Here is a 25,410-nt window from a genome sequence, read left to right as displayed (position 1 = left end):
TTATGATGAATGATCCCACCAGAAATGTGCCTTTTTCCAGATGTGGGCTGACCTGTTGTGCATTTCAAGCAATTTCTCCCTTTTTGAGGCAAATTTCAAACCTTCACACTCTTCCTCTATTTATCTTTTATTGTAATAGCAAGGTTTCATACCAAAAATTGTATGTTTTCTTCCAACCTACCTGCCCTAATGAAAGAGGCACAGCATCTTGCGTATGAGTACGGCCAATTTTAATGATGTCAGCAAACTCTTTGGCCTTGTCCTCAAGTGCATCATGTAGCTTCTGAAGTCCAGGCAGCAGCACCTCATGGACCTCCTTGGCAGCAGCAATGTGCATGGCCGTTGGGAAAGTGTCGTTGGAACTCTGGCAATGTGAGAAAGGAGGAAATGCACAGATCAAAACTGACTCAATTCTGAACTTAGATTCATAAGATGCTGTGCATTATCATTTTTATGAGCTGCATTTTCAAACCGCTTATAACTATGGAGCAAATGCACAATTTGAACTCAAAATTAAAGTAAACCTTCTGATAAAAAAGTTACATTGGTGAGTGAACATTTCCTATTCCATGCGAGAGACAGAACAAAAATTAATATTGCAAATCCCCGTCGCTCTTTTCCTGGACCGTGAAAGGGAAAATGAGGTTTTAAACTTCCAAGGGGATGGAACTGAGGCCTAGATGAGTACCTGGCTTTTGTTTACATGATCATTGGGGTGTACAGGATCCTTGCTGCCCAGTTTACCTCCAAGAATCTGAATTGCCCTGTTGCTGATCACTTCATTCACATTCATGTTTGTTTGTGTTCCAGAGCCGGTCTGCCACACTACCAGAGGAAAGTGATCATCCAATTTCCCAGCAATCACCTGCATTAGAAGCACACCAGCCAACCTCATTTTCAATGCCGAGAAGACAAGAAAGTAACCAGTTTAACTGACAAAGAAAATCAGACACGCAATAATTTGTTCACATATTATCATACAGAATGTCGCACAAGTCAAAGATCATTGGGATTCAGCAGTAGAATGTTTAAGTTTCACGATAATATCCAACACTGATATTTTGTGATACTAATCACACTTCTTCAATGAACTGAAGTTACACAAGTCACCACTTGTCAGCACTGAAGGAAACTGCAGTACAATTACAATGCACCGTCCACTGGCTAGACTACAGTACTACAACAATACTGCACAGAATTTTCCAAATGAGGAAAAGAGCAAACAAAAAGAGAAACATGTGTTCATAATCACACTGATCTTCAATTCTTAAATTACAATTGTATGCTGTAATGGTGCTACGACGAACCAATTCTCCGAAGAGATTTCCTTATTAAAAATGTTTTTGGAGGGCAAGCAGAAAGAAAAAAGGGGCTGATTAAAACACAGACGCAGGCGGTTAGTTGCTGTTCATGTCCCAGCAAGGCATGGACATGATCCATTATTTAGTCTAATATCTGGATCAGTGACTGGAGGTCAGTGCTAGTAGTTTCCAATGTGCACTGAAGGCTTGGGGCTATTTTCCGATGAAAAATAAACCCCAAATTCCAAGCCACAAATGACAAAATTGACTATTTTCAAGGGACGCGAATTCTTAAAATACTGATTAACACAGGATTACAGAAGCGCCTAATTTGCACGACACCTAAACTCTGATTTCAACCATTATGGTATATTCTAGGCTCTTTTAATAAGACTGGAATTAGGACCTCTAGCTCCAGCTAGACACCACATTGACATACGTTTTTAAATGTATCACAAAATTCAAAATTAAATGGGTGGCACAGTGCTGCAGTGGTTAGCACTGCTGCCTCAAGGTGCTGATGACCTGGGTTCAATCCTGGCCCGGGGTCACTGTGGAATTTGTTCATTCTCCCTGTGTTTGCGTGGGTCTCACCCCCACAACCCAAAATATGTGCAGGTTAGGCAGATTGGCCATGCTAAATTGCCCTCAATTAGAAAAAAAATATTTGGGTACTCTAAATGTATTTATTTTTAATTCAAAATGAATGTTGCGATTGTGTTCTGGATCTTTTTACAGTGTGATTTTCTGTAAGCCTCATTTCGTGAGGCAATAGAATGCAATAATAATTTGGATTATCAAACTGGTCTGGGAAGCAAAGAGTCTCCCTCCATATTGGATGTCATTGGGATTACTGTCGAGCAAAAGAGACAAAATTAAAGTCTTCATGTGCTGCTAAAATGAATGTTGTTATAATACAGCAATTAACAGATTGATTCTTCATGCAGAAAACAAATCTGTTGGACTTTAACCTGGTGTTGTCAAGACTTCTTACTGTGCCTACCCCAGTCCAACACCGGCATTTCTACATCATATTTCTTTCCTTACAAGGGTGGAGTGGGGAGGGATAGGTATTGTAATTTGCTATTCATGGCAAAACAAGAAATGGGTTTAGAAATACGCATATACCATCCCCATACAATAGAAATCTTCAATATTAAAATTATGAAAGAATTTCTTTGAGACCTTTATATATTAAATTCATTTCCCGGGTACAAGTTCCATTGAAAGCTCCTATGTCAACCCTCTTTGAAGAGAAATTCCATTATAAAATGTACAATTTTACTTGCAACAGATATTATGCCTGCAGGTGGGGCTGTGATAGAATTTCCAATGTTAAGGGTATCATAACTTAAATGTCACATAATGCCTGGTATAACACTGGAGTGTCACATAGCTGGAGCATGACTTAACATAAAATCGGTTTGAGTCAGTTTGCAGTTGCACAATCTGGCCAAAGGCAATGTAATGCAACCTTTTGAGTTTGGCAAGTTAAGAAATCCACCCCGCCCCCCCCCCCCCCCCAAACAAAAAAAACAGGATGATTTAGGTTGCCTTTATTTTACTGCTGTAAATGACCATGGCCCGTCTCTGCTCCAGCCCAGCTATTACAGTTGCTGTGTCTCATCCCAATTTGGTTCTTTGTTTGTTTCTCCCTGCCTGCCAATTCAGCTATCCTGACTTATGTTTTTCTCTTCTCTCCTCTCCTCCACCCACCCTCCATCCCCCACACGCACACATCATCACACCGACCCCACGGAATGCATCATGATACAAGTTATAAACCATTTTCAGGCTGTTACTACCTCATTGGCTGCCTTTACAATGCCACCTGCAATCTTTGCATCCAAACCATATTTCACGTTCACTTCTGCAGCAGCTCGCTTCAGAATTCCAAAGGCTTTTATTATTTGGATCTGTGAACATAAACAAAGATGAAGTAACAGAATCATATATTTCTATGGAATATCGCTCGCTCTCTTTCTTTTTCTCCTTTACTCCCTGACAGAAGGGTTTTATTAAAAATTCTCTGCCTGGAAAGTGCAAGTTCATTTAATTAGTAAAAAATGTAATTTCCACAGGTGATCTGCTATCTATTTCACTAGAACAAGCAATGCAAGGTAGAGCAAACCCAAGAGATTTTGCAAATTTAAAGATGGCGGTCAACAGCAAGATAAAGTAATCCACTACATGCCTTCATATTTCAAGATAATTACAGATAAAGGCGGTCATTGACCTATCAATCCAGATTTAACCCAAGATGAAGCAGAGCAGTGGGTTCCAGTCCCTGCGTTCCTTACACTTCGAGTTCTCAAACTCAGATACATGAAGGAGAACGTATGCAGATTATATACTGTGTTTTCCTGCATATTTAGTTCAGATTGTCATGCACTAACTCAATTTCATACTGTAAAACACGTATTATTCTGTAATTTCGAAGTGAAAGAAATTTTTAAAAACATTTTTACAATGCCTTTCATGACCACAGAACATCCCAGAGTGCTTTACCGGCAGTGAACTACTTTTGCAGTGTAGTAGCTACTGTGATATAGAAGCTGTGGCAACCAATTTGCACACGGCAAGCTCACACCAACAGCAATGTGACCAAATAATCTGTTTTAGTTGTTTAAGGGCACTCGAGTTAACCCCCTCCCTGTTCTTTGAAATAGTTCCACTGAACGTTTTCAGGGCAAAGACAACCATGGTTAATCTCCCAACCAAAAATGCAGCACCCCTTCAACAATGCACTGGAGTGCTAACTTTGTTTGTTATGCTCAAGTCTGGAGCGGGAATGGATTTCCCTGTCTGAATTGGATGTAAGCCGCTGCTTACACCACGATACAAGAACTCTCGGAAATTCTGCAATTATTTGCCTTAAAAAAAAAAAAATCAGAAATTATTTTCAAATAGCACCATTTGCAGTTATCCAGCATGCTCCAAGAATGGGAGGTACGGTGAATCAAATATACCAGTTAACCGAGATGTGAGATCTACGTTTACATCCAAGGAGAAAAGCTCTAGGATGATCACATAGATGTTGCGGTTTCACAGGGGTGCACGAGAATCGAGAGAGCGGGTGATGGTACTGCGCAGCAGTGGGAGGCTGATACCTAACTGAGAAAAGGTCACTGATAACTATTACCAGTGAGTTTGATATCTCCAATGAACAAAAACAGACCCAACCCCAGAATTCTGGTTAATAGAGAATTCCACTTGATAAAGTGCCAGATAACAGAAATGTTACTGAAATGAACAATTAATGAGAATTATTTGCCTGCATTATAGCCATATAATCTAAGAGATATTTAGTCCCCATTTGAGAGCCACATCATTAACATTAGTGCACCAGTGATAATGCTACAATCAAGTGTCTTTTTAATAAAAGGCATTTAATTACAGAACGTAATTAGAAAAATCTCACCAAGATGTCAGTTTCAATTTCCAAGATTTTTGCCTGAAACTGTAATCAGATGGTTCCTGCTATTTTCTGTAAATCAGTAACAATCCCGACCAATTACTGAATGTCCAGAGGCTTGTAACAAAGCAAACACTTTCTGGATCTTTTCACCAAGTGAATTCGAAAAAAATGTTAATCAATGCAATAGGTATGGGGACAAAGATTGTGGGGGAAAAAGTAAAAGAAATCAGTTATCGACTTTTTGTTTAAAATTAAAACCTTGCTAATTAACTTACTGGCATCCGTTCAGATAACCCTCCGATTTTAAAGTTCATCATTGATCTAACTGTCTGGGCTCCATAGTATTTATCATTTGGCACTTTCAGCTCACCAAAGGTATCCTGTTCGATTCTGTAGCCGTCAGAGCTTGCCTGGGAAAAACAAACGGAACTGTATCAGTTTCTTACTTCTGGATAACGCATAAACATTTCTTATTTCATTTCCAAGTTAAATGTAAAATTCCACGAGAGGAAGCATGCCTAGGCTTTAGAAAACATGGACAAGAATTAAATAATCTTTTAAATCCTTCCACCAATTGGGAACAATGTGGTTTCCCTCGCAGCACAAACAAAATCAAAACTTTTATTCAGTACCTTTAACATAGTAAGACATTTATTCCAATGTGTTTCACGAGAGCTTCATTTGAGCCACGAAAGCAGACCTTAGGTGAGCAAAAGGTTGGTCAAAGGACTAGGTTTTTAAGGAGTATAACAGAGAAGGACAGAGAGGTAGAGGTGGTGGCCTTCAGAGAAGGAATTCTAGTACAGCTGCGTCAAGTGTATCAGCAAAATTAGGGCAATATTGATTCCTTCCCCAAAAATGTTTACCTGTGCCCCCTCATTGTTTTGGCACAACGTCTGCACCAATACTCATTTTACCAAGGTTTTAATTATGTCCACCACTTTGAAGCCATGTGAAAATAATCATTTTTAAACATCAGTTTAAACAGTTAGGAAGGGTTATTGAGTTATGGGGATAGGGTGAAAGTGAGGGCTTTAGTGGGTCGGTGCAGACTCGATGGGCCGAATGGCCTCCTTCTGCACTGTATGTTCTAATGTAATCAGTTGGAGCTGTTTCATTCTGAGCTTTAAAGGGCAAAGTTTGCACCTGCGGTTCTTTCATTTCATTTCATTTCTAAAAAAAATATTTTTATTCGACATTTTAACATCTTTACAGCAATACACAAACACCCCCTGCTGCACTCCCCCTATCAAAACCCCTCGACAGGAACAAGGTCACCAAAATGTAAAACAAACAAGCCCCATCTCTGGTGGATGCCCTCATCCAACCCTCTTAGAGCTAATTTCACCTTCTCCAAATATTCAGGAACTCTATTAAATCCCCCAGCCATGCACTGGGGGTGGAGAAGTTGACCTCCACCTCAACACAACCCTCCTGCGAGCAATCATCGAGGCAAAGGATAAAATATCTGCCCCTGCTCCCGTCTGCAGCTCCGGCAGGTCTGACACCCTGCATCCTGGGGGCCCAGCTCCAACTCCATATGCAGAACCACAGACATGGTGCTGAAAAACGACCACCAATATTTCTCCAACTTTGGGCAGGACCAGAACATGTGTACATGATTGGCTGGGCCCCTCCCACACAGTTCGCAACTATCCTTCACCCCCTCAAACAGCTGGCTCATCCCTGCCTTCGTTAAGTGCACCCTATATATCACTTTCAACTGAATCAACCAAAGCCTCGCACACGATATCGAGGCATTGACCCTTCACAACACTTCGCACCATAATCCTTCTTCTAGCCCCATCCCCAACGCTTCTTCCCATTTGGCCGTAGTCCCTACCATGCACTCCTTATCCTCCTCTATAATCCTGCTACAGATCTGCGAAATGACCCCACTCTCCAGCCCCACCCCCCCACCCAACCGACAGCACCTCCTCCAACAAAGAGGATGACGGTGCCACCGGAAAGCCTTTCTTGTGAAATTCCACACCTGCAAATACCCCTACTCACGCTGGAGCCCATACTTCACCCCCAGCTCCACAAACATGCGAATCACCCCTCCAGAAACAGATCCTCCATCTCTTTACCCCTTTCTCCTCCCATTCTCTGAACCTCGCAGCCATCCTCCCTGGCTTGAACCAATGGGCTGCACGGTAGCACAGTGGGTGGCACTGTTGCTTCACAGCTCCAGGGTCCCAGGTGAGATTCCCGACTTGGGTCCCCGTCTGTGCGGAGTCTGCACGTTCTCCCCGTGTCTGAGTTTCCTCCGGGTGCTCCGGTTTCCCCCCACAAGTCCCAAAAGGCGTGCTGTTAGGTGAATTGGATATTCAGAATTCTCCCTCTGTGTACCCGAACAGGCGCCGGAATGTGGCGACTGGGGCTTTTCACAGTAACTTCATTGCAGTGTTAATGTAAGCCTACTTGTGATAATAAAGATTATTATGATTCCCTCTCATTGGCATCACCCTGGACCCTGTCCTGAACATGAACTGCCCCCAAATCTCCAGCGTGGCTCCCACAAGATTCCCTGAATAATTCCCCGGGGCGAACGGTAGCTGGTAGTTGCTAGCTTCCGCAACCCTGACCCTTTACAGCAACCCGCCTCCATTCGCGCCCACAGAACCCCCATCTCCTTACTCCAGCCATGCACCTCATCTGCATTTGCCACCCAGTAACAATGCAACAAGTTTGGAAGACCAGGCCTCCCGACTACCGCCCCCTTTGGAGCACCGCCTTCCTTATCCTCACTATCTTCTCTGCCCACACAAATGACAAGACCAGCCTATCCATCCCTCAGAGAAATACATTTGGCAAAAAGACCAGTAGACACTGGAACAAAAACAGAAACCGTGGCAAAACATTCAGTTTGACTGCCTGCACCGGTGGCCTGCCAATGACAAAGGGAGACTATCCCACTTCCCAAATCCTCCTTCACCTTCCCCACCAGGCTCGTGAAAGTTAGCTTACGGAGTCGCTCCGGATCCTCCGCACATCTTCCATCAACCTCCAGAATCTCCTCTATCAACCGCTGCTGTTCCTCCTGCGTCTTCCTATCCACCTTTGCCTTAAATGAGAGGACCTCACCCTCACTATTGCCTTCAATGCCTTGCAAACCATCGAAACCTCCCAATTTACATTAAACTCATTGAGACCTCCCAATTTAGATTAAACTCCACATAGTCCTATATCACCTTCCCCATCTTTTAGCAAAAATTCAAATCTGCCACCAAGACCACATCTAGTCTCCACGGCGGCCTCTGGGTCGGACACTTCTCAAAGACCACATCCACCCAATGTGGAGCATGGTCTGATATTATGATCGCTAAACGTTCTACCTTCTTCAACCCAGCTAGCAGCGCCTTGTCTACCACAAAAGTCGATCCTCGAGTACACCTTATGGACAGCGAGAAGAACGTATACTCCCTATTCCGCAGAAACTTCCACGATCCACCCCTCCCATCTCCTTCATTAACCTGGCTAACACCTTCGCCCCCCCCCCCCCCCCCCCCCATAACCAGTCCACAGCGTACGCTTTCTCGACAACAAGGAATCCTTTCTCGACAACAAGGAATCCTAAGTCATCAACCTATTTATTGACTATAGCTCTGCCTTCAACAACATAATCCCAGCCAAGCACCAGAGGCAAGGCAATTACCAACGCAGGAGACCTTAACCTTTGGGGCAGCACGGTAGCCTTGTGGATATCACAATTGCTTCACAGCTCCAGGGTCCCAGGTTCGATACCGGCTTGGGTCACTGTCTGTGCGGAGTCTGCACATCCTCCCTGTGTCTGCGTGGGTTTCCTCCGGGTGCTCCGGTTTCCTCCCGCAGTCCAAAGATGTGCAGGTTAGGTGGATTGGCCATGATAAATTGCCCTTAGTGTCCAAAATTGCCCTTAGTGTTGGGTGGGGTTACTGGGTTATGGGGATAGGATGGCGGTGTTGACCTTGGGTAGGGTGCTCTTTCCAAGAGCCTGTGCAGACTCGATGGGTCGAATGGCCTCCTTCTGCACTGTAAATTCTATGATAACCACTGCACGGTGACATTCAATGGCATCGCCATCATGAATCCCCTATGAACATCCTGAGGGTTACCACTGACCAGAAACTGAACTGGACTAAACATAATAAGTACTGTAGCAAAAGAGGTCAGAAGCTAGGAATCCTGCAGCTCTATCTCATTTCTTGATTTTCCAAAGCCTGTCCACAATCTACAAGCACAAGTCAGGGGTTTGATGGAATACTTCCCACTTGGCATCATCCGGGACAAAGCAGCCCCCACTTCATTGGCACCCTTTCCACAAACTTGGAATTATATCTCCTTTCCTGCACTGTCGCTGGGTCAAAATCCTGGAACACCCTGCCTAACAGCACTGTGGGTGTACCTACACAACATGGACTGCAGTGGTTCAAGCAGGTAGCTCACCAGCAACTTTGTAAAGGCAATTAGGGATGGTAATAGCTATTAGGGATGGCTATTAGAGATGGCCTCGCCAGCGAGACCCATATCCCATGAATGAATAAAAGAATGCGACCTTAAAGAAAATGGGTGAGGAAATGTATGACTGCTGAATATTGTTGCACTAAAACAGACTGAGAAGATCAAATAAATGACAATAGTGTTGAGCAACCTGAAAGGTCCAATTTCTGACCTACTCCATGATTAAATGGTAAATATGTAACGCTCAAATAAGGGCATTGCAATCTTGAATAAATGACAGCCCCATAGTCAAATATTAATTTGAGCACAACTGAACACAGACCACAGCTTAGACAATAATGTGGCATTCATTGCATTGCAAAAATATATAAACTGATTCTGGTGTGATATATAACCCTAACTTAGTTAGCTCCACATAACATTGGATAAAAATGCAAAGGTTACAGAGCCTGATACCACCCTGGCAGGAGGACTGAAATCTACGTATCAGAGCCAACTGATTCACCCTTAGCCAAATTATTCTGGTCAGCTGTGACACTGGATATTAGTAGGACAACGAACCTTGGTGTTATGTTTGCTTCTAAAGAGGTTCTCAATAGTTTAAACTCCATGACTCAAAATGTTGAGGAATAACCCACAATGATCCTACATTTTCAGTATTCTAGAATAAAAGGGACTGGTTTAGCACAGTGGGCTAAACAGCTGACTTGTAATGCCGAACAATGCCACATTGTAGCGTGGGTTCAATTCCTGTATCAGCCTCCCCGTACAGGAGCCGGAACGTGGCGACTAGGGTTTTTTCACAGTAACTTCATTGAAGCCTATTTGTGACAATAAGCAATTATTATAAAAGGTTATCTATTTACCTCAATCGGCACCATAGTGCAGAAAAAACAAAATCACTCTTACTGGTTGATGAAGGTTTGCTGTTTCTGGATCAGCCACAAACTTTTCAGATTCAACCTCTTGTTCCAACTCATTTTTCAGCTATTAATGTCTCCACTTTATGGTCTGGTTAAGACCAACAGCCACCAACCAATAGATCATTAATTATTGGTATTCTAATACCCAGACAATTCTACATGCTGGAAATGTTCTGGACAAAATAGTTTTTGCTTGTTTTTTGAAGTTTTTTGAAATACTGGCCAGTACCTCAAGTACCACACGTTGTTTGCAAATATTAAAAATACACACTGAACATCTTTTCACTTTCAAAATAGTTGGAAAAGGGCATTTGTGCATTTCACATGTTTATTTGTTGGAATTTAAAGTGTATAAAACCAAAAGAAGCATTCCTTAAAGTGGCAGAGCAGGTTGGTCTGCATCTGAGGGAATCAGAGAGCACACAATTTACCATTCGAGGCGGGTACTCTTCAGAACAGGCTAAAACTATAATCATCCAATTACTGGATTGTACACAGAGGGACACAACCGCAGCATTGCTTACTTAGTCAAGAGTGCCATTCCTAATTTCAAATTTTATGTAAAGTCAAAATGACAATTAAACTAAGAAACATGTTGCAAAAGTTTCTTTGCAGTAGCTGAAAATATAGCTGCTGAGGGCAGCAGTGTCGCAGTGGTTAGCACTGCTGCCTCATGGCACCGAGGTCCCAGGTTCGATCCCGGCTCAGGGCCAGCCTCAAGTTGTAAAATGCTATTTTGCTCCCATTTTCGGAAACATAAAAGAGGATATGTCGGTAGCCTGATTCTCATGATTAAAAACTTTGGTTTCAAAGAGAGCATTTGCCCACCCCACCAAAAGCAGCAATGGAGACAGAATCCAAATGAGAAACAGATAAAACATTTTTTAAAGTTGCAGTAAAAACAGAAAAGCGCAGGACAAACCCAGCAGGTCTGGCAGCATCGGTGGAGAGAGAATCATAGAAACGCTACCGTGCTGGAGACCATTCAGCCCATTAATTCTGCACCGATCCTTGGAAAGAGTACCCTACACCAAGGCCCATGCGCTGACGCTACCTCATAACCTCACCTAACCATTTGGACATGAAGGGGAAATTTAGCATGGCCAATCCACCTAACCAGCACATCTTTGGACTGCGGGAGGAAACCGGAGCACCCGGAGGAAACCCACGCAGACACGGGAAGAATGTGCAAATTCCATACAGTCACCCGAGGCCGGAACCGGGTCCCTGGCGCTGTGAGGCAGCAGTGCTAACCACTGTGCCACCGTGCAGAGAAACAAAGAGTTAACGTTGCAGCTCCACATGACCCTTCCGAGTTGCAGACGCCAGTGGACTCAGGGACTTGCAGCGGTTCAAGGAAGCAGTTCAGCACCGCCTTCTTACGGGCGACTGGGGATAGGCGATAAATGCTGGCCTAACCAGGGACGCCCACATCCCGTAAATGAATTGAAAATAACTTTCAAATATCATCCACCTCCGGGTGCATTCGGCTTCTTTCTATTCTCTAAAATGATGTGCGCCGTGACCCCGCCCCCCCCCCCCCCCCCCCCAAAAAAAAAGCAGCAGCCTGCAGTGGTACAACTATCCCCCTTGCGCGCCCGTCACTCGCCACAGGAACCCTACCGTTGGAGAGAGACGTCGTGGGCCTGTTGGATTTTCCACCTGGCAGCCGGTCTCCACGGCGGAGATCCATTCGCCCGCAGCCGGCGGGGGGGAGGAAGGCGCAAAGGGGCCGCGGCCCAAGTGGCTTGTCCTTGTCCGCAGGCCTCTTGGCCTTTCCTGACCAAATATCCGAGTAGCCCCGACCTGCTCTCCCAGCCAGCGGCGGTGTCGACAAAACCAAATGTGGGGTGGGGTTCGAAACCAACTTTAAATCCGGGGGGGGGGGGGGGGGGGGAATAACGTCCGTTCGGACACAGCGGCTGTGACCCCGTCTCTCCTCGGCCTGCTCCAGGTGAGCGCTGCTGGAGACGGGAGGTCACCTTGTCCAGTGGAACGTTCCCGGGGGGGGGAAACCCTGGCAACCCCGGGCTGCACGAGGAGCCGGGCCGCCGCCCACAATAAAAGCAAAAGGATATATATATATATATATATATATCTTATTGTAAAACCCCAGATCCGGCGGGTCAGCCGTGCACGGTAACTCGGGTTCACGCATTTGCACAGAAGCCGGTCTTGCATGCCCGTCTCTCACACTCACTTTTCGAATTTGCACTCACCATCCTCTTGCTCAATGCAACAGTAGCGGCCGGTCGCAGGGTCCGACTGAACAGCGCACAAGTCCGCGCCCCTTCGACCTTGGCCTGCAAGCCCTGAAAGTTTCGGAGCAAGCGGAACATAGTGAAGGTTGAGGTCGGGGGAGGGACCGAAGCCAGAATGGGAGAGGCGAGAGGAGGAGTGGGACGGGCCGCCAGAGGGCGCAAAAGCATCCAATTGCAATAAAACAGATTTAGCGCCCAGGATATGACTTACTTTTAAAATGTAATCCCCCCCTCCCCGCAAAGTTGCGTTTTTTTTTTGGGGGGGGGGGGAAATGTTGGAAGAACATTATTTTTTGATATCTCTTTTGAGCATATATAAATGCCTGGAAAAATAGTTTGTAGTTTATTTATGGTAAGTGGGTGAGAAATGCTTGCTGTGCTGCACACTATCAGCTGTAAAAAGTGATCTTTAGATACAGGTCCAGAGGTTTCCAACTTAATGTTGAAAATAATTATTTATCACACTATACCAAATTGGTATCATTTTGTTTAAAGATGCCCCTCTCAACCAGCACGGTAGCACAGTGGGTAGCACTGTTGCCTCACAGCTCCAGGGTCCCAGGTTCGATTCCTGACTTGGGTCACTGTGTGAAGTTTTCCCCGTGTCTGCGTGGGATTCCTCCGGGTGTCTGGTTTCCTCCCGCAAGTCCCGAAAGACATGTTAGATAATTTGGACATTCTGAATTTTTCCTCAGTATACCCGAACAGGCGCTGGATTGAGGCGACTAGGAGCTTTTCACAGTAACTTCATTGCAGTGTTAATGTAAGCCTACTTGTGACAATAAAGATTATTATTATTTTCCTTGCTCTTGAAATCTGGACTATTGTCCGCATGTTGGAATCCGAACTTTGCTTGAGATGCCTAATTGCAACATTGACAAAACTCCAAAGTAAAGTTTACCACGTTCAAAACGGCAAACATTGACATAACCAGGGTTATTTTGACTGGAGGTTTGCATTAGAGGTTTTGCTCCAGCCCAGCCCATTTGTTTTGTGAAACGGCAGGTATATTTGTCCTCGCATTGCTATACTTGCATTTAAAATGAAATGAAAATCGCTTATTGTCACAAGTAGGCTTCAAATGAAGTTACTGTGAAAAGCCCCTAGTCGCCACATTCCGGCACCTGTTCGGGGAGGCTGGTACGGGAATCGAACCATGCTGCTGGCCTGTCTTGGTCTGCTTTAAAAGCCAACGATTTAGCCCAGTGTACTAAACCAGCCTCAATATTTACAAGTTATTACCCTCAAGCTTAGCAAAACAAAGGATCAAATGTTTGACCAATATTGGGAAGATGGATATTGCTGTTGTTACTCAGTAAAGAATGTTTTCTCCAAGGTAAAATTCAGCTCCACCTACTCCTGGTGGAACACTAGTTTTGACTATATTGCTTGTCTTCACCGTAGATACAAGGCACAGTTTCCCCAATAATGAGGACAGCAGAGATTAAATGATGAATGAGCTTGACAATTCATAATAATAATAATAATCTTTATTTGTGAAGAGGCGGTCTGTCTCACTAATTTGATAGAGTTTTTCGAGGAGATCACAAAAATGATTGTTGCCTGTATGGACTTCAGTCAGACCTTTGACAAGGTCCCTCATGGCAGACTGGTACAAAAAGTGAGGTGGCATGGAATCAGAGGTGAGCTGGCAAGATGGATACAGAACTGGCTAGGTCATAGAAGGCAGAGAGTAGCAATGGAAGGGTGCTATTCTGATTGGAGGGATGTGACTAGTGGTGTTCCGCAGGGATCAGTGCTGGGACCTTTGCTGTTTGTAGTATATATAAATGATTTGGAGGAAAATGTAACTGGTCTGATTAGTAAGTCTGCAGATGACACAAAGGTTGGTGGAATTGCAGACCACGATGAGGACTGTCAGAGGATACAGCAGGATTTAGATCGTTTGGGGACTTGGGCAGAGAGATGGCAGATGGAGTTTAATCCGGACAAATGTGAGGTAATGCAGTTTGGAAGGTCTAATGCAGGTAGGGAATAAACAGTGAATGGTAGAACCCTCAAGAGTATTGACAGTCAGAGAGATCTAGGTATACAGGTCCACAGGTCACTGAAAGGGGCTACACAGGTGGAGAAGGTAGTCAAGAAGGCACACGGCATGCTTGCCTTCATTGGCCAGGGCATTGAGTATAAGAATTGGCAAGTCATGTTGCAGCTGTATAGAACCTTAGTTAGGCCACACTTAGAGTATAGTGTTCAATTCTGGTTGCTACACTACCAGAAGGATGTAGATGCTTTAGAGAGTGTGCAGAAGAGATTTACCAGGATGTTGCCTGGTATGGAGGGCATTAGCTATGAGAAGCGGTTGAATAAACTCGGTTTGTTCTCACTGGAACGACGGAGGTTGAGGGGCGACCTGATAGAGGTCTACAAAATTATGAGGGGCATAGACAGAGTGGATAGTCAGAGGCTTTTCCCCAGGGTAGAGGGGTCCATTACTAGGGGGCATAGGTTTAAGGTGAGAGGGGCAAGGTTTAGAGTAGATGTACGAGGCAAGTTTTTTTACGCAGAGGGTAGTGGGTGCCTGGAACTCGCTGCTGGAGGAGGTGGTGGATGCAGGAACGATAGTGACATTTAAGGGGCATCTTGAAAAATACATGAATAGGATGGGAATAGAGGGATATGGACCCAGGAAGTGTAGAAGATTTTAGTTTAGATGGGCAGCATGGTCGGCACAGGCTTGGAGGGCCAAAAGTCCTGTTCCTGTGCTGTACTTTTTGTTCTTTGTTCTTTGTACATTGGATAAATACTTGGGGGGAGGTGGTGTTATATTCGGACCTGGTACATAATGGTTAAATGTGTGACTTCCATCACTGTGCGGGCAGTATTATACTAAGAGAACACATGACCCATATCTCCGGGTTAATGTAGTGTTGGACAGAGCTGTGAGTAGAAGCAAGCATGGAACCAGCTCTCAGCTTGGACCTATACTGTACCTATGTATAGTGTTTCTTATAGTTAATCAATACTTACTGTTCAACTACTTCAGACCACAAAAACGGAATAAGACCTACTGAACTGTGCTCAGCACCTTCATAGAATCAGAGAATCCCTATATCGTAGAGGGAGGCTATTCAGCCTCAGATCAATCTCTTGTTTCTTGCACCATTACTGTTTTCATTTGCCTTGCACCCATCGTCCCTTTGGCCATTTAATCTCTCCTGTCTAAAGTCTCGGACCTCAAATATTAACTCTATTCCTTCCTCCACAGATGCTGTCTGACCCGTTGCGTCTTCCCAGCACTTTCGGCTTTTTATTTGGGTTCCCAGCAGCCGCAACATTTTGGCTTTTGTTTGTATCAACAAGTCCAACTACTTGGGGCCAGTGAAGATGTTGCCAGCTATCCCTGTAGCTCGAAAGTTCAATGCTGGACCTGGCAACCTTTCTCTTCAATGAATAAATCTGGTGTTGTAAGACTTCTTCCTGTTCAATGAAAAACGCCAAGCACGGTTTAATTCCCTCTGGAAACGTACTTTTTTTTTAGCCAATGACGTTTGGTGGTTTGAAACATCCCACCCGATGCTGGAATGGGTTGAATTGCAAAGCAGCGGGAGCAAGGTTCGGAGTGAATTGAGCAATAAGGTAAAATCGTCGCTGCGTTTGCAAGATGTCATTAAGATCCAGTCCGACAACTTCTGATGGAGAGAAAGCAAAAAAAGTGGCGATTGTTGGCGGTGGCCTGGTACGGGAGTTAGTTTTCTTTTTTCAGAGTCAGGCATGTATTTGCAGTCGGTAAATGTTTTCGTACGAGCTGTAACTGCCCATGATTGATAAATTATTATTATTAAATAGTCCCGAAATGACTCCCTTTTTATATTAATTTCCTCATCTGTGGGCAAGTGCCTGGACAATGTGCAGCTAGTTACATTTCAACAAACTATGCGTTGGATGATGTACTTTGTTACCGAGCATGTTAATTAGAGTTTGGGTTCCCCATTTCTTTAAGTTTCTGGTCCAAAATTAAGCAACATTTCCCCCATAAAAGCATGCCTGCGCCAAAGGAAAGGAGTGATGAAAATACATGCTTACATGTACGTAATTCAGATTTTTCTTTACTGTGTCCCCAGGTTGGTGCTTTAAATGCGTGTTTCTTCGCAAAGAGAGGCTTTCAAGTGGAACTTTACGAAGCACGCAAAGGTGGGGTTCACTTATTAATGTTACTTTTTCAGATGAACACGTCTCCAATTTGCGGTGCAGTTAAGAATATCTGTGACATCCACAATTACTATACTGAATTTAAATATCTGAATTTTACATACCTAGTCTTAAAAATCTTGTGTGACCTGTATAATTCTTGTCCACGTATTGTTTTCTGTGCTGGAACGTTAAGCCACATGATTTATATCAACATCTAACATATACCATTTGCAAACCCAATCTAGATTAGATTGGATTGGATTTGTTTATTGTCACGTGTACCGAGGTACAGTGAAAAGTATTTTTTTGCCAGCAGCTCAACAGATCATTAAGTAGAGAGAGCTCCATTTCATTTACATTGAGCAACCAATCAAATCAACTGAAATTCATTCTTGAAACCATTTTCTCAAGTGTTAAAATGTCCAGAACAAGTTTTTAAAAAAATAATAATAAGATCATAATGTGCACAGCCACACAGCAACAGCCCTTTAATATGTTTATTAACATTTTGATGGCAAGGTCTTTGTCTCTTTAAAAATGAAATGAAAATCGCTTATTGTCACAAGTAGGCTTCAAATGAAGTTACTGTGAAAAGCCCCTAGTCGCCACATTCCGGTGCCTGTTCGGGGAATTGAACCGTGCTGCTGGCCTGCCTTTCAAAGCCAGCGATTTAGCCCTGTGCTAAGCAGCCCTTGGCTTGGCTTTGACTGGGTAATTCTTTCTCACAAAAGTTGTTTTCAAACACGTGTACGTTTTAAACAAATGCAGTTTACTCAATTTCCCTGTATGCAGTCCTCCCATCAATATATGTAAAAAGGTCTGTCCCTCACCTTGTGAGAACCTTACACCTCAAATCCTTCCAATTCTGCCAAAAATGCGTCCATATTCTGACATTCCAGCAGACCCCATTGAACCCAGATCCCCTTCCTGGTGTCCCATGGTCACTCAAAATGTCAAGAAAAAATCAGCATTCCTAATAATACTGTTTAACTTAACCGTGTTCTTGTAAACACCTAACTCTGAGAAATGCCACATGAGGACTGTTAGTTTATTAAACAGTTGAAGTTAGTTTCAAAGTCATCATTCCCACAGAATCATTTGGGGAAATAATGGTGATTTAACTCTCTTCCCCCATGGAAGCAGATCAGCAACGGAGTTAAAATCGTGTTAGCCGATTTACTAGCCCATTTAAACAGGGTCTTCCATGGGGTAACCTCACTAATCTATGCAAACAGGAGTCCATGACATAGAAAGGACTTCAGTGCAATGTAGGGGGCCTGCTGGAAGGAGTGTGTACTTCTGGGCACTCTGAATAAAAGACTATTTGTCAAGAGGAAAAGGCCATACAATGTTTTTGCAGATCCTAGGAGCCTATGCATTGCCATAAGCTCTATAATAATGTGGGCTTCTGCTGCCCTTCGTGATCACCATCCCCTCTGCTCTTACTTTTCTGCAGCCTGGGCTGGCCTTCAGGCTGCTGGGCCAGTGAAATGCACTGAGATGCCCGTTCGATGTGTGCAGCTTGCTGACTGAATGGTTTTTGGCTTGGCCCTCAAAACAGACCAAGCTCCCACACTAGCAATTGTGCACCCCCTGCATCTTTGTTAAATTTCCCCAGGTAAATCATTACATTTGGTTGCAATGATGTCATAGAATCACTATAGTGTAGGAGGACATTTGGCCCATTAAGTCTGCACCGGCACTCCAAAAGAGTACCCTACCCCACCCTATCCCCGTAATCCCGTAGACCCACCTAACGTTTGGGGCACTAAGGGGAAATTTGGCATGGCCAAACCACCTAACCTGTACATCTTTAGACTGTGGGAGGAAACTGGAGCCCAGAGGAATCCCATGCAAACGCTGGGAGAACATAAAAACTCCACACAGATTCCCCCAAGGGTGGAATTGAACTCGGGTCCCTGGTGCAGTGAGGAAGCAGAGCTGACCACTGTGCCACCGTGTTAAAGTGGCATCTGCATGCACTACATACATCATTGGGGGAGGGCCGGTTTGCTCTGTTGGCGAGACAGCTAGTGTGTGTGGATCAGATTAACTCCTACAGCACAGTGTTCAATCTCCATTCTGACTGAGTTAGACTTGGGGCCTGTCTCCTCATCCTAACTGTAATAAACAATCGTGGCACATGGCAATATTTCAGCTTGCCTTCAGGGAGAGAACTAGAAATGAAGAACCTACACCTTTAACCTAGTATGTCAAATGATATAACCAATAGGTTCTGCATTCTTCGTAATTGGTAACAAAATAATGGTGACTTCACCTCAAGAGTAGACTCAGAATCATTAGAGCATAAAAAATGCCATTCGGTCCATCAAATTTATGCCAACTCTCAGTAGGGCAGTCCAATCATTTCCATTCTCTATCCAGAAGCCCTTCACGTGCCCATCCAATTTCGTTTGGTAATCATTCATCATCTCTGCCTCTCCTCCTTTGTGGCCAGCAAATTCCAGGTCATAACCACATTGAGGAGAACAAACCCACCTTTTCCAAGCTAACCTTGTAGGTAAAATCTCACATTTCTCCGTCCCTTTTCTAGTAACTCTCCTGTGCACCCACTCCATGTCCCTCATATTGTGCAGAATTTAATAAGAAGAGTGCGACTCCTGATAGTGGAACAGGAAGTAGATGCCAGTCCTCACACCGAGATGGTTATTGCCAGGCACTTGTGCAGTGCGAATGTTACTTGGCACTTATCAGCCTGAGCCTGAATGTTGTCCAGTTCTTGCTGCATTAGCACACGGACATCTTCAGTACGTAAACAGTTGCAACAGTCACTGAACATTGTGCAATCATTAAAGAACATCCCATTTCTGACCTTATGCTGGACCGAAGGAGGAATGATGCAACTGAAGATGTTTGAGCCAAGGAACACCTGAAACGGTATCCTGTGACTGAGATGATTGACCTCCTGTTGCTCTCTTTGGTTGGCTCTGAATATGGCGTTCAATATGGTTGCCTTCCTTAATTCTAATTATGTTTGCTCGAGAGTCGCCAGGTATCTTTCGATACGGCCACAAGGTTCAAACCCGAATACTGATCAAAGACTCGATACGCCAGTTAGTTAGTTCAAAGTCAATGCTTATTTATTTACACACACAGTTAAATATACTCATGCACGAAACTCTACAGAATAAACTTTCACTACTGCTAAAGCCTATACTTAGCTTCGGGCACCCACTCAGTCAGAGGAACAATGGCCGTTGTTCAGTTCTGAGGCTGCAGGGGTCGAACTGGTACAGGGGAACAGCTAAGGTCGTCTGTCTGGTAGCATACGTTGACCTTGGACTTACTTCCTTCTGGTGCAGCTGGTGGACAGGTCTCTCCTCGGTGAGAGCCGGGTCCAAGAGAACAATTCTCTCTTGGGGGTTCCTTCTTATACCCAAAGGGGCTTTGCGCTCTTTTGGGCGGGTCTTGAACTTGGCCCCAATCAATTGGGCCATTTATTGATCATTCATATTGATCTCATCCAATAAAGGGGTGGGTGCCCTGATGGCTGGACGTGTCCTAGGTGGCCGTTGGCCTGCTTTGTTCCGGTCTCCTCTGGCGCCGTGGTGTCTGCCTTGGTATCGGTTACTCAAATGTTACTCTTTTGTTCCCGGAGATGGGCCATTAGTATGCTAATGGGCCTGCAGTTTTGGTCTTGTCTGGGAGCTGCGGCTCCAATATGCAGACAAACCCTGAACCTGCTTGTTTTCTCAGTATTGTCCATTTTCCCTGCAATCTTTGCAAAGTGTCCATTTTGGAATCGAGAAGTGGCCAACCCAGATGGCTGCACACCCTCCTTGTGATCCTCAACGCGAAGCGTGAAGGATCACATTACCACGTCGTCTTCGTTCTCTGACCAAGCTGGGCACCCATAAGCACTTCACGGGCTCTACACTGCCCTATCCTATGAAATGCAATTTTAACCTAAAATCATTTTACATACATACATCATTATAAAACTCTACGGGGCGCTATGACATTCAGGCATGCATTACAAAATAAAAAAACTGGAACCCCTAACTATCCTCAATAAACTATCCTCACTCAAACAAGCAAGAATAATCTACAACATTTTAAACTGTACAAATAGCAGCAACACAAGTTTCTCTGGCTTGGTAGTCAAGCACAGAAGTTTACATTTCTTTATTGAACGAACAATACACACATAAAGTAAAACGGATGCACTTTAATTCACTAAAGGAGTTGGGGGGTTTGGTGAAGTCCGAAAATAGGGGACCTAAACGTGTATACCGGGGTGCGAGAGCGGGAGGCTCTCCTTCGCCATTTCCTGAGTCTAAGTGTCTGCACATACTGCAGAGTATCGCCAGTACTAAGAGTGCTTCTACTATGTAAGATAGTGAATACCAGGTGATAAACTTGTCACACCAGGTCGGGGTATCGGTACCTGTCTCAGGGGTAACTATCTCGGGGTACAGTGTATGGCAGGGGTGGGAATCATTCACGGCCTGTGTGGTAGGGGTCAGAGGGGTAGCGTCCGTGCGCAACTCAAGGGATCCCGCTAAGATCCAGGTGAAAAACATGAAGGTTGTCTTCATCTTTCGTTTTGTCGGTCTTCTTTTTCTTCCTCTGGGGTTCCTGAGGTTCCGGAGTTCTATGGACACAAGCATAATATCTGTTATTATCTTGCTTAAGATCTCGTATGTCTGTCTGTCTGTCCTTTGTTGCCAATTACCCATTATGATTGGTCACCATCTGTGACTCCCTCATTTTATTTTATTTTTTTAAACCGAATATTTGGACAAGACATCCGAGAAAAGTACTGACACAGTGCGAGTCGTCTCGCAGCCTGTGCGATCTACCATCCTGGTGTTTGAGGATGTAAATCGCATAGGGAAGCAACCTAAGGGTCGCCAGAAACAAACAAAAACATTTTGAACTGAAAGTGCCAAAATGGGGTGGGTATGGGCCGCGGCGGGCAAGAATGGGTGGAATCCCCGGGTAGGACGGTGATCAGTGCCGTTTGTGCTCTACCCGAGCATAGCTGACCAGAGGGGGGTCCTCAGGCAGGGCGGGGACCAGTGCCGTTTCTCCACTGCCTGAGCGACCGGCAAGAAAGATAAGAATTTGTGGTCGTCGTGGAGGTTGCATTTGTTGCTAACTTCTACCTTCAAAGCAGAAGAGCAGTTATGATCGCTTGTATGCGGACAAACTAGTTCCTCTAACTGCCATTGGGCGTTAAAGCTTTTAAATAAAAGCTTTTAAATTCACAAACAACATTTAACATGTACATTAAATGAACAAACATACAACAAACATGGTGCAGGTTCCATCAGAAAGGACACCGTATCTCTCCAACGGTTCCTTTTTTGCCATCATGTGGACACCTCATTGCTCAGTAGCGAACAGGGTCGCAAAGGGATTCGTTTGGTGGGAGTCAGACTCTATGTCATCATCTTCTCCCGGCTGCCATACTTGTGACTGGAGTAGTTTGGCTAAAGCTGCTTGGGGCAAATTGGGGTCCATCTCATCATTCCGGATGAGCCTGAATGAATTGTCTCGGTGCCAGAATCGTGTGTTGAGGTTGGAGCTACTGGGTTTTAATCCATAATCGTCGGGCGGTGGGTCTGGGTCAGGGGCTTTGATGTACGTGATTTCGAAGGGGTCACTGGAATCATGCTCGGATTCGCTGGGAGTGGGGCCTGGTGCAGGGGTGTAATCATAACGTGGTGTGCTGTGGCTGTCGTCATTGCTATCGCTATCACTGTCGCTGTAGCTGCTGGTTGAAGGAAGGGAGAGGCGGAGTCGTGCCTCTGGGGGTGGAGTTGAAGATGTGTCTGAGGACGGGCTGGACTGGCTGGGGGAGGGTAGGAATGCATCATCTGTGGGCGTGGCGTGCTCGTCTGCTGCTGCGAGCGAGATGTGGTGTGCATGGTTCTGCGAGCCATAAGCCTTTATGTGAAACCACACAGACTTGCCATTGGGATATGTGATCTTGTATACAGAGGGGCTGACTTTGTCAGAGATGGAGTACGGTCTGGAAAATTTGGGGGAAAGGAATGAACTGGGGTTGTACAGGGAAAGCATCACTTGCTGCCCTACTACAAACTCGGTGGCGTGTACCGTTTTATCGAAACAAGCTTTGCTTTGTTTCCTCCTGGTCCCAAGTCTCACAGCTGCTGCGAGCTGGGCTGCCTTTATATTCTCAATAAGCTGCTGTACAGCATTTTCATGCGTGAGGGCGGTGACTGCGGGGCTGGCCAAATCCAGTCCTAATAAATACTCTGTCCCTTTTATGGGGCGTCCGGTCATGAGGGTGTGGGGGGTGTATCCTGTGGACGTGGATACCGTGTTTCATAGGAACATTAGTGCAAAGGGGAGAACTGAGTCCCAGGTGCTGTTGATCTGTTGCACCATTTTCCTGAGAGTGGCTTTTAGAGTCCTGTTCATCCGCTCTACAATGCCGCATGACTGGGGGTGGTATGCTGTGTGAAACTTCTGCCTAATTCCGAAAATTGTGAGGATGTTTTTCATGACTCGTCCTATAAAATGGGAGCCTTGATCGGACTCGATACTGCATGGGAGGCTACTGCTGTTTGTCATTTTTATAAATGACCTGGAGGAGGGTGAGTAAATTTGCAGATGACACGAAAGTCGGTGGAGTTGTGGACAGTGCGGAAGGATGTTACAAGTTACAGAGGGACATAGATAAGCTGCAGCGCTGGGCTGAGAGGTGGCAAATGGAGTTTAATGCAGAAAAGTGTGAGGTGATTCATTTTGGAAGGAATAACAGGAAGACAGAATACTGGGCTAATGGTAAGATTCTTGGCAGTGTGGATGAGCAGAGAGAGCTCGGTGTCCATGTACATAGATCCCTGAAAGTTGCCATCCAGGTTGAGAGGGTTGTTAAGAAGGTGTACAGTGTGTTAGCTTTTATTGGTAGAGGGATTGAGTTCCGGAGCCATGATGTCACGATGCAGCTCTACAAAACTCTGGTGCGGCCCCATTTGGAGTATTGCATGAAATTCTGGTCGCCGCATTATAGGAAGGATGTGGAAGCATTGGAAAGGGTGCAGAGGAGATTTACCAGAATGTTGCCTGGTATGGAGGGAAGATCTTATGGCTGAGGGACTCGAGGCTGTTTTCGTTAGAGAGAAGAAGGTTAAGAGGTCACTTAATTGAGGCATACAAGATTCGATTGGATTGGATTTGTTTATTGTGACGTGTACCGAGGTACAGTGAAAAGTATTTTTCTGCGAGCAGCTCAACAGATCATTAAGTACATGAGAAGAAAAGGGAATAAAAGAAAATACATAATAGGGCAACACAACATATACAATGTAACTACATAAGCACTGGCATCGGATGAAGCATACAGGGTGTAGTGTTAATGAGGTCAGTCCATAAGAGGGTCATTTAGGAGTCTGGTGACAGTGGGGAAGAAGCTGTTTTTGAGTCTGTTCATGCGTGTTCTCAGACTTCTGTATCTCCTGCCCGATGGAAGAAGTTGGAAGAGTGAGTAAGCCGGGTGGGAGGGATCTTTGATTATGCTGCCCGCTTTCCCCAGGCAGCGGGAGGTGTAGATGGAGTCAATGGATGGGAGGCAGGTTTGTGTGATGGACTGGGCGGTGTTCACGACTCTCTGAAGTTTCTTGCGGTCCTGGGCCAAGCAGTTGCCATACCAGGCTGTGATGCAGCCTGATAGGATGCTTTCTATGGTGCATCTGTAAAAGTTGGTAAGGGTTAATGTGGACATGCCGAATTTCCTTAGTTTCCTGAGGAAGTATAGGCGCTGTTGTGCTTTCTTGGTGGTAGCGTCGACGTGAGTGGACCAGGACAGATTTTTGGAGATGTGCACCCCTAGGAATTTGAAACTGCTAACCATCTCCACCTCGGCCCCGTTGATGCTGACACGGGTGTGTACAGTACTTTGCTTCCTGAAGTCAACTACCAGCTCTTTAGTTTTGCTGGCATTGAGGGAGAGATTGTTGTCGCTACACCACACCACTAGATTCTCTATCTCCCTCCTGTATTCGGATTCGTCGTTATTCGAGATCCGGCCCACTATGGTCGTATCGTCAGCAAACTTGTAGATGGAGTTGGAACCAAGTTTTGCCACACAGTCGTGTGTGTACAGGGAGTAGAGTAGGGGGCTAAGTACGCAGCCTTGCGGGGCGTCGGTGTTGAGGACTATTGTGGAGGAGGTGTTGTTGTTCATTCTTACTGAGTGTGGTCTGTTGGTCAGAAAATCGAGGATCCAGTTGCAGAGTGGGGAGCCAAGTCCTAGGTTTTGGAGCTTTGATATGAGCTTGGCTGGGATTATGGTGTTGAAGGTGGATCTGTAGTCAATAAATAGGAGTCTAATGTAGGAGTCCTTGTTTTCGAGATGCGCTTGGGATGAGTGTAGAGCCATGGAAATGGTATCTGATGTGGACCGGTTGCAGCGGTATGCGAATTGCAGTGGATCAAGGCGTTCTGGGAGTATGGAGGCGATGCGCTTCATGATCAACCTCTCGAAGCACTTCATTACCACTGAGGTTAGGGCCACTGGCCGGTAGTCATTGAGGCACGTTGCCTGGTTCTTTGGTACCGGTATGATGGTGGTCTTCTTGAAGCAGGTGGGGACCTCGGAGTGGAGTAGGGACAGGTTAAAGATGTCCGCGAATGCCTCTGCCAGCTGGTCCGCGCAGGCTCTGAGTCCATGACCAGGGATCCTGTCCGGGCCCGTCGCCTTCCGAGGGTTCACTTTCAGGAAGGCCAATCTGACTTCGGAACCTGTGATGGTGGGTATGGGTGAATTATGGGCTGCTGGGGCACTCGACAGCGGATTGTTTGTTACCTGCTTGAACCGAGCATAGAATGCATTGAGTTCATTGGCGAGGGGTGCGCTGCTGCCAGAGATACTGTTCGGCTTCGCTTTGTAGCCCGTTATGTTGTTTCGTCCTTGC

At 45.2% G+C, this 25,410-nt stretch overlaps 2 protein-coding genes across 5 annotated transcripts in view; one reads left to right on the top strand and one right to left on the bottom strand.

Moving 5' to 3' along the window:
• The window catches only part of fh (fumarate hydratase), a 39,023-nt gene extending 26,533 nt beyond the window's left edge, over positions 1-12,490 (bottom strand). The window contains exons 1-5 of one of the 3 annotated variants that reach the window (XM_072511476.1): positions 12,305-12,490; positions 4,995-5,129; positions 3,107-3,217; positions 689-865; positions 182-364 (exon numbers count right to left, since the gene is read on the bottom strand). In XM_072511476.1, the coding sequence (XP_072367577.1) occupies positions 182-364; positions 689-865; positions 3,107-3,217; positions 4,995-5,129; positions 12,305-12,424 (726 nt within the window). In that variant the 5' untranslated portion in view covers positions 12,425-12,490. Of the gene's footprint in view, positions 1-181; positions 365-688; positions 866-3,106; positions 3,218-4,994; positions 5,130-11,708; positions 11,858-12,285 lie in introns of those variants that run through there. The other 2 variants (XM_072511493.1, XM_072511484.1) reach the window with 2 other exon arrangements.
• A 3,089-nt stretch (positions 12,491-15,579) lies between these two features.
• kmo (kynurenine 3-monooxygenase) overlaps positions 15,580-25,410 on the top strand; it is a 135,873-nt gene continuing 126,042 nt past the window's right edge. Inside the window, exons 1-2 of one of the 2 annotated variants that reach the window (XM_072511510.1) lie at positions 15,580-15,946; positions 16,432-16,501. In XM_072511510.1, coding sequence (XP_072367611.1) covers positions 15,884-15,946; positions 16,432-16,501 — 133 coding nt within the window. In that variant the 5' untranslated portion in view covers positions 15,580-15,883. Of the gene's footprint in view, positions 16,047-16,431; positions 16,502-25,410 lie in introns of both variants that reach the window. The other variant, XM_072511500.1, reaches the window with a different exon arrangement.

This window comes from Scyliorhinus torazame, chromosome 1, assembly GCF_047496885.1.
Source record: "Scyliorhinus torazame isolate Kashiwa2021f chromosome 1, sScyTor2.1, whole genome shotgun sequence".
Classification (NCBI taxonomy): domain Eukaryota; kingdom Metazoa; phylum Chordata; class Chondrichthyes; order Carcharhiniformes; family Scyliorhinidae; genus Scyliorhinus; species Scyliorhinus torazame.
Note: the sequence above shows the minus strand (reverse complement) of the source record. Positions and strands in the feature narration are given on the sequence as shown.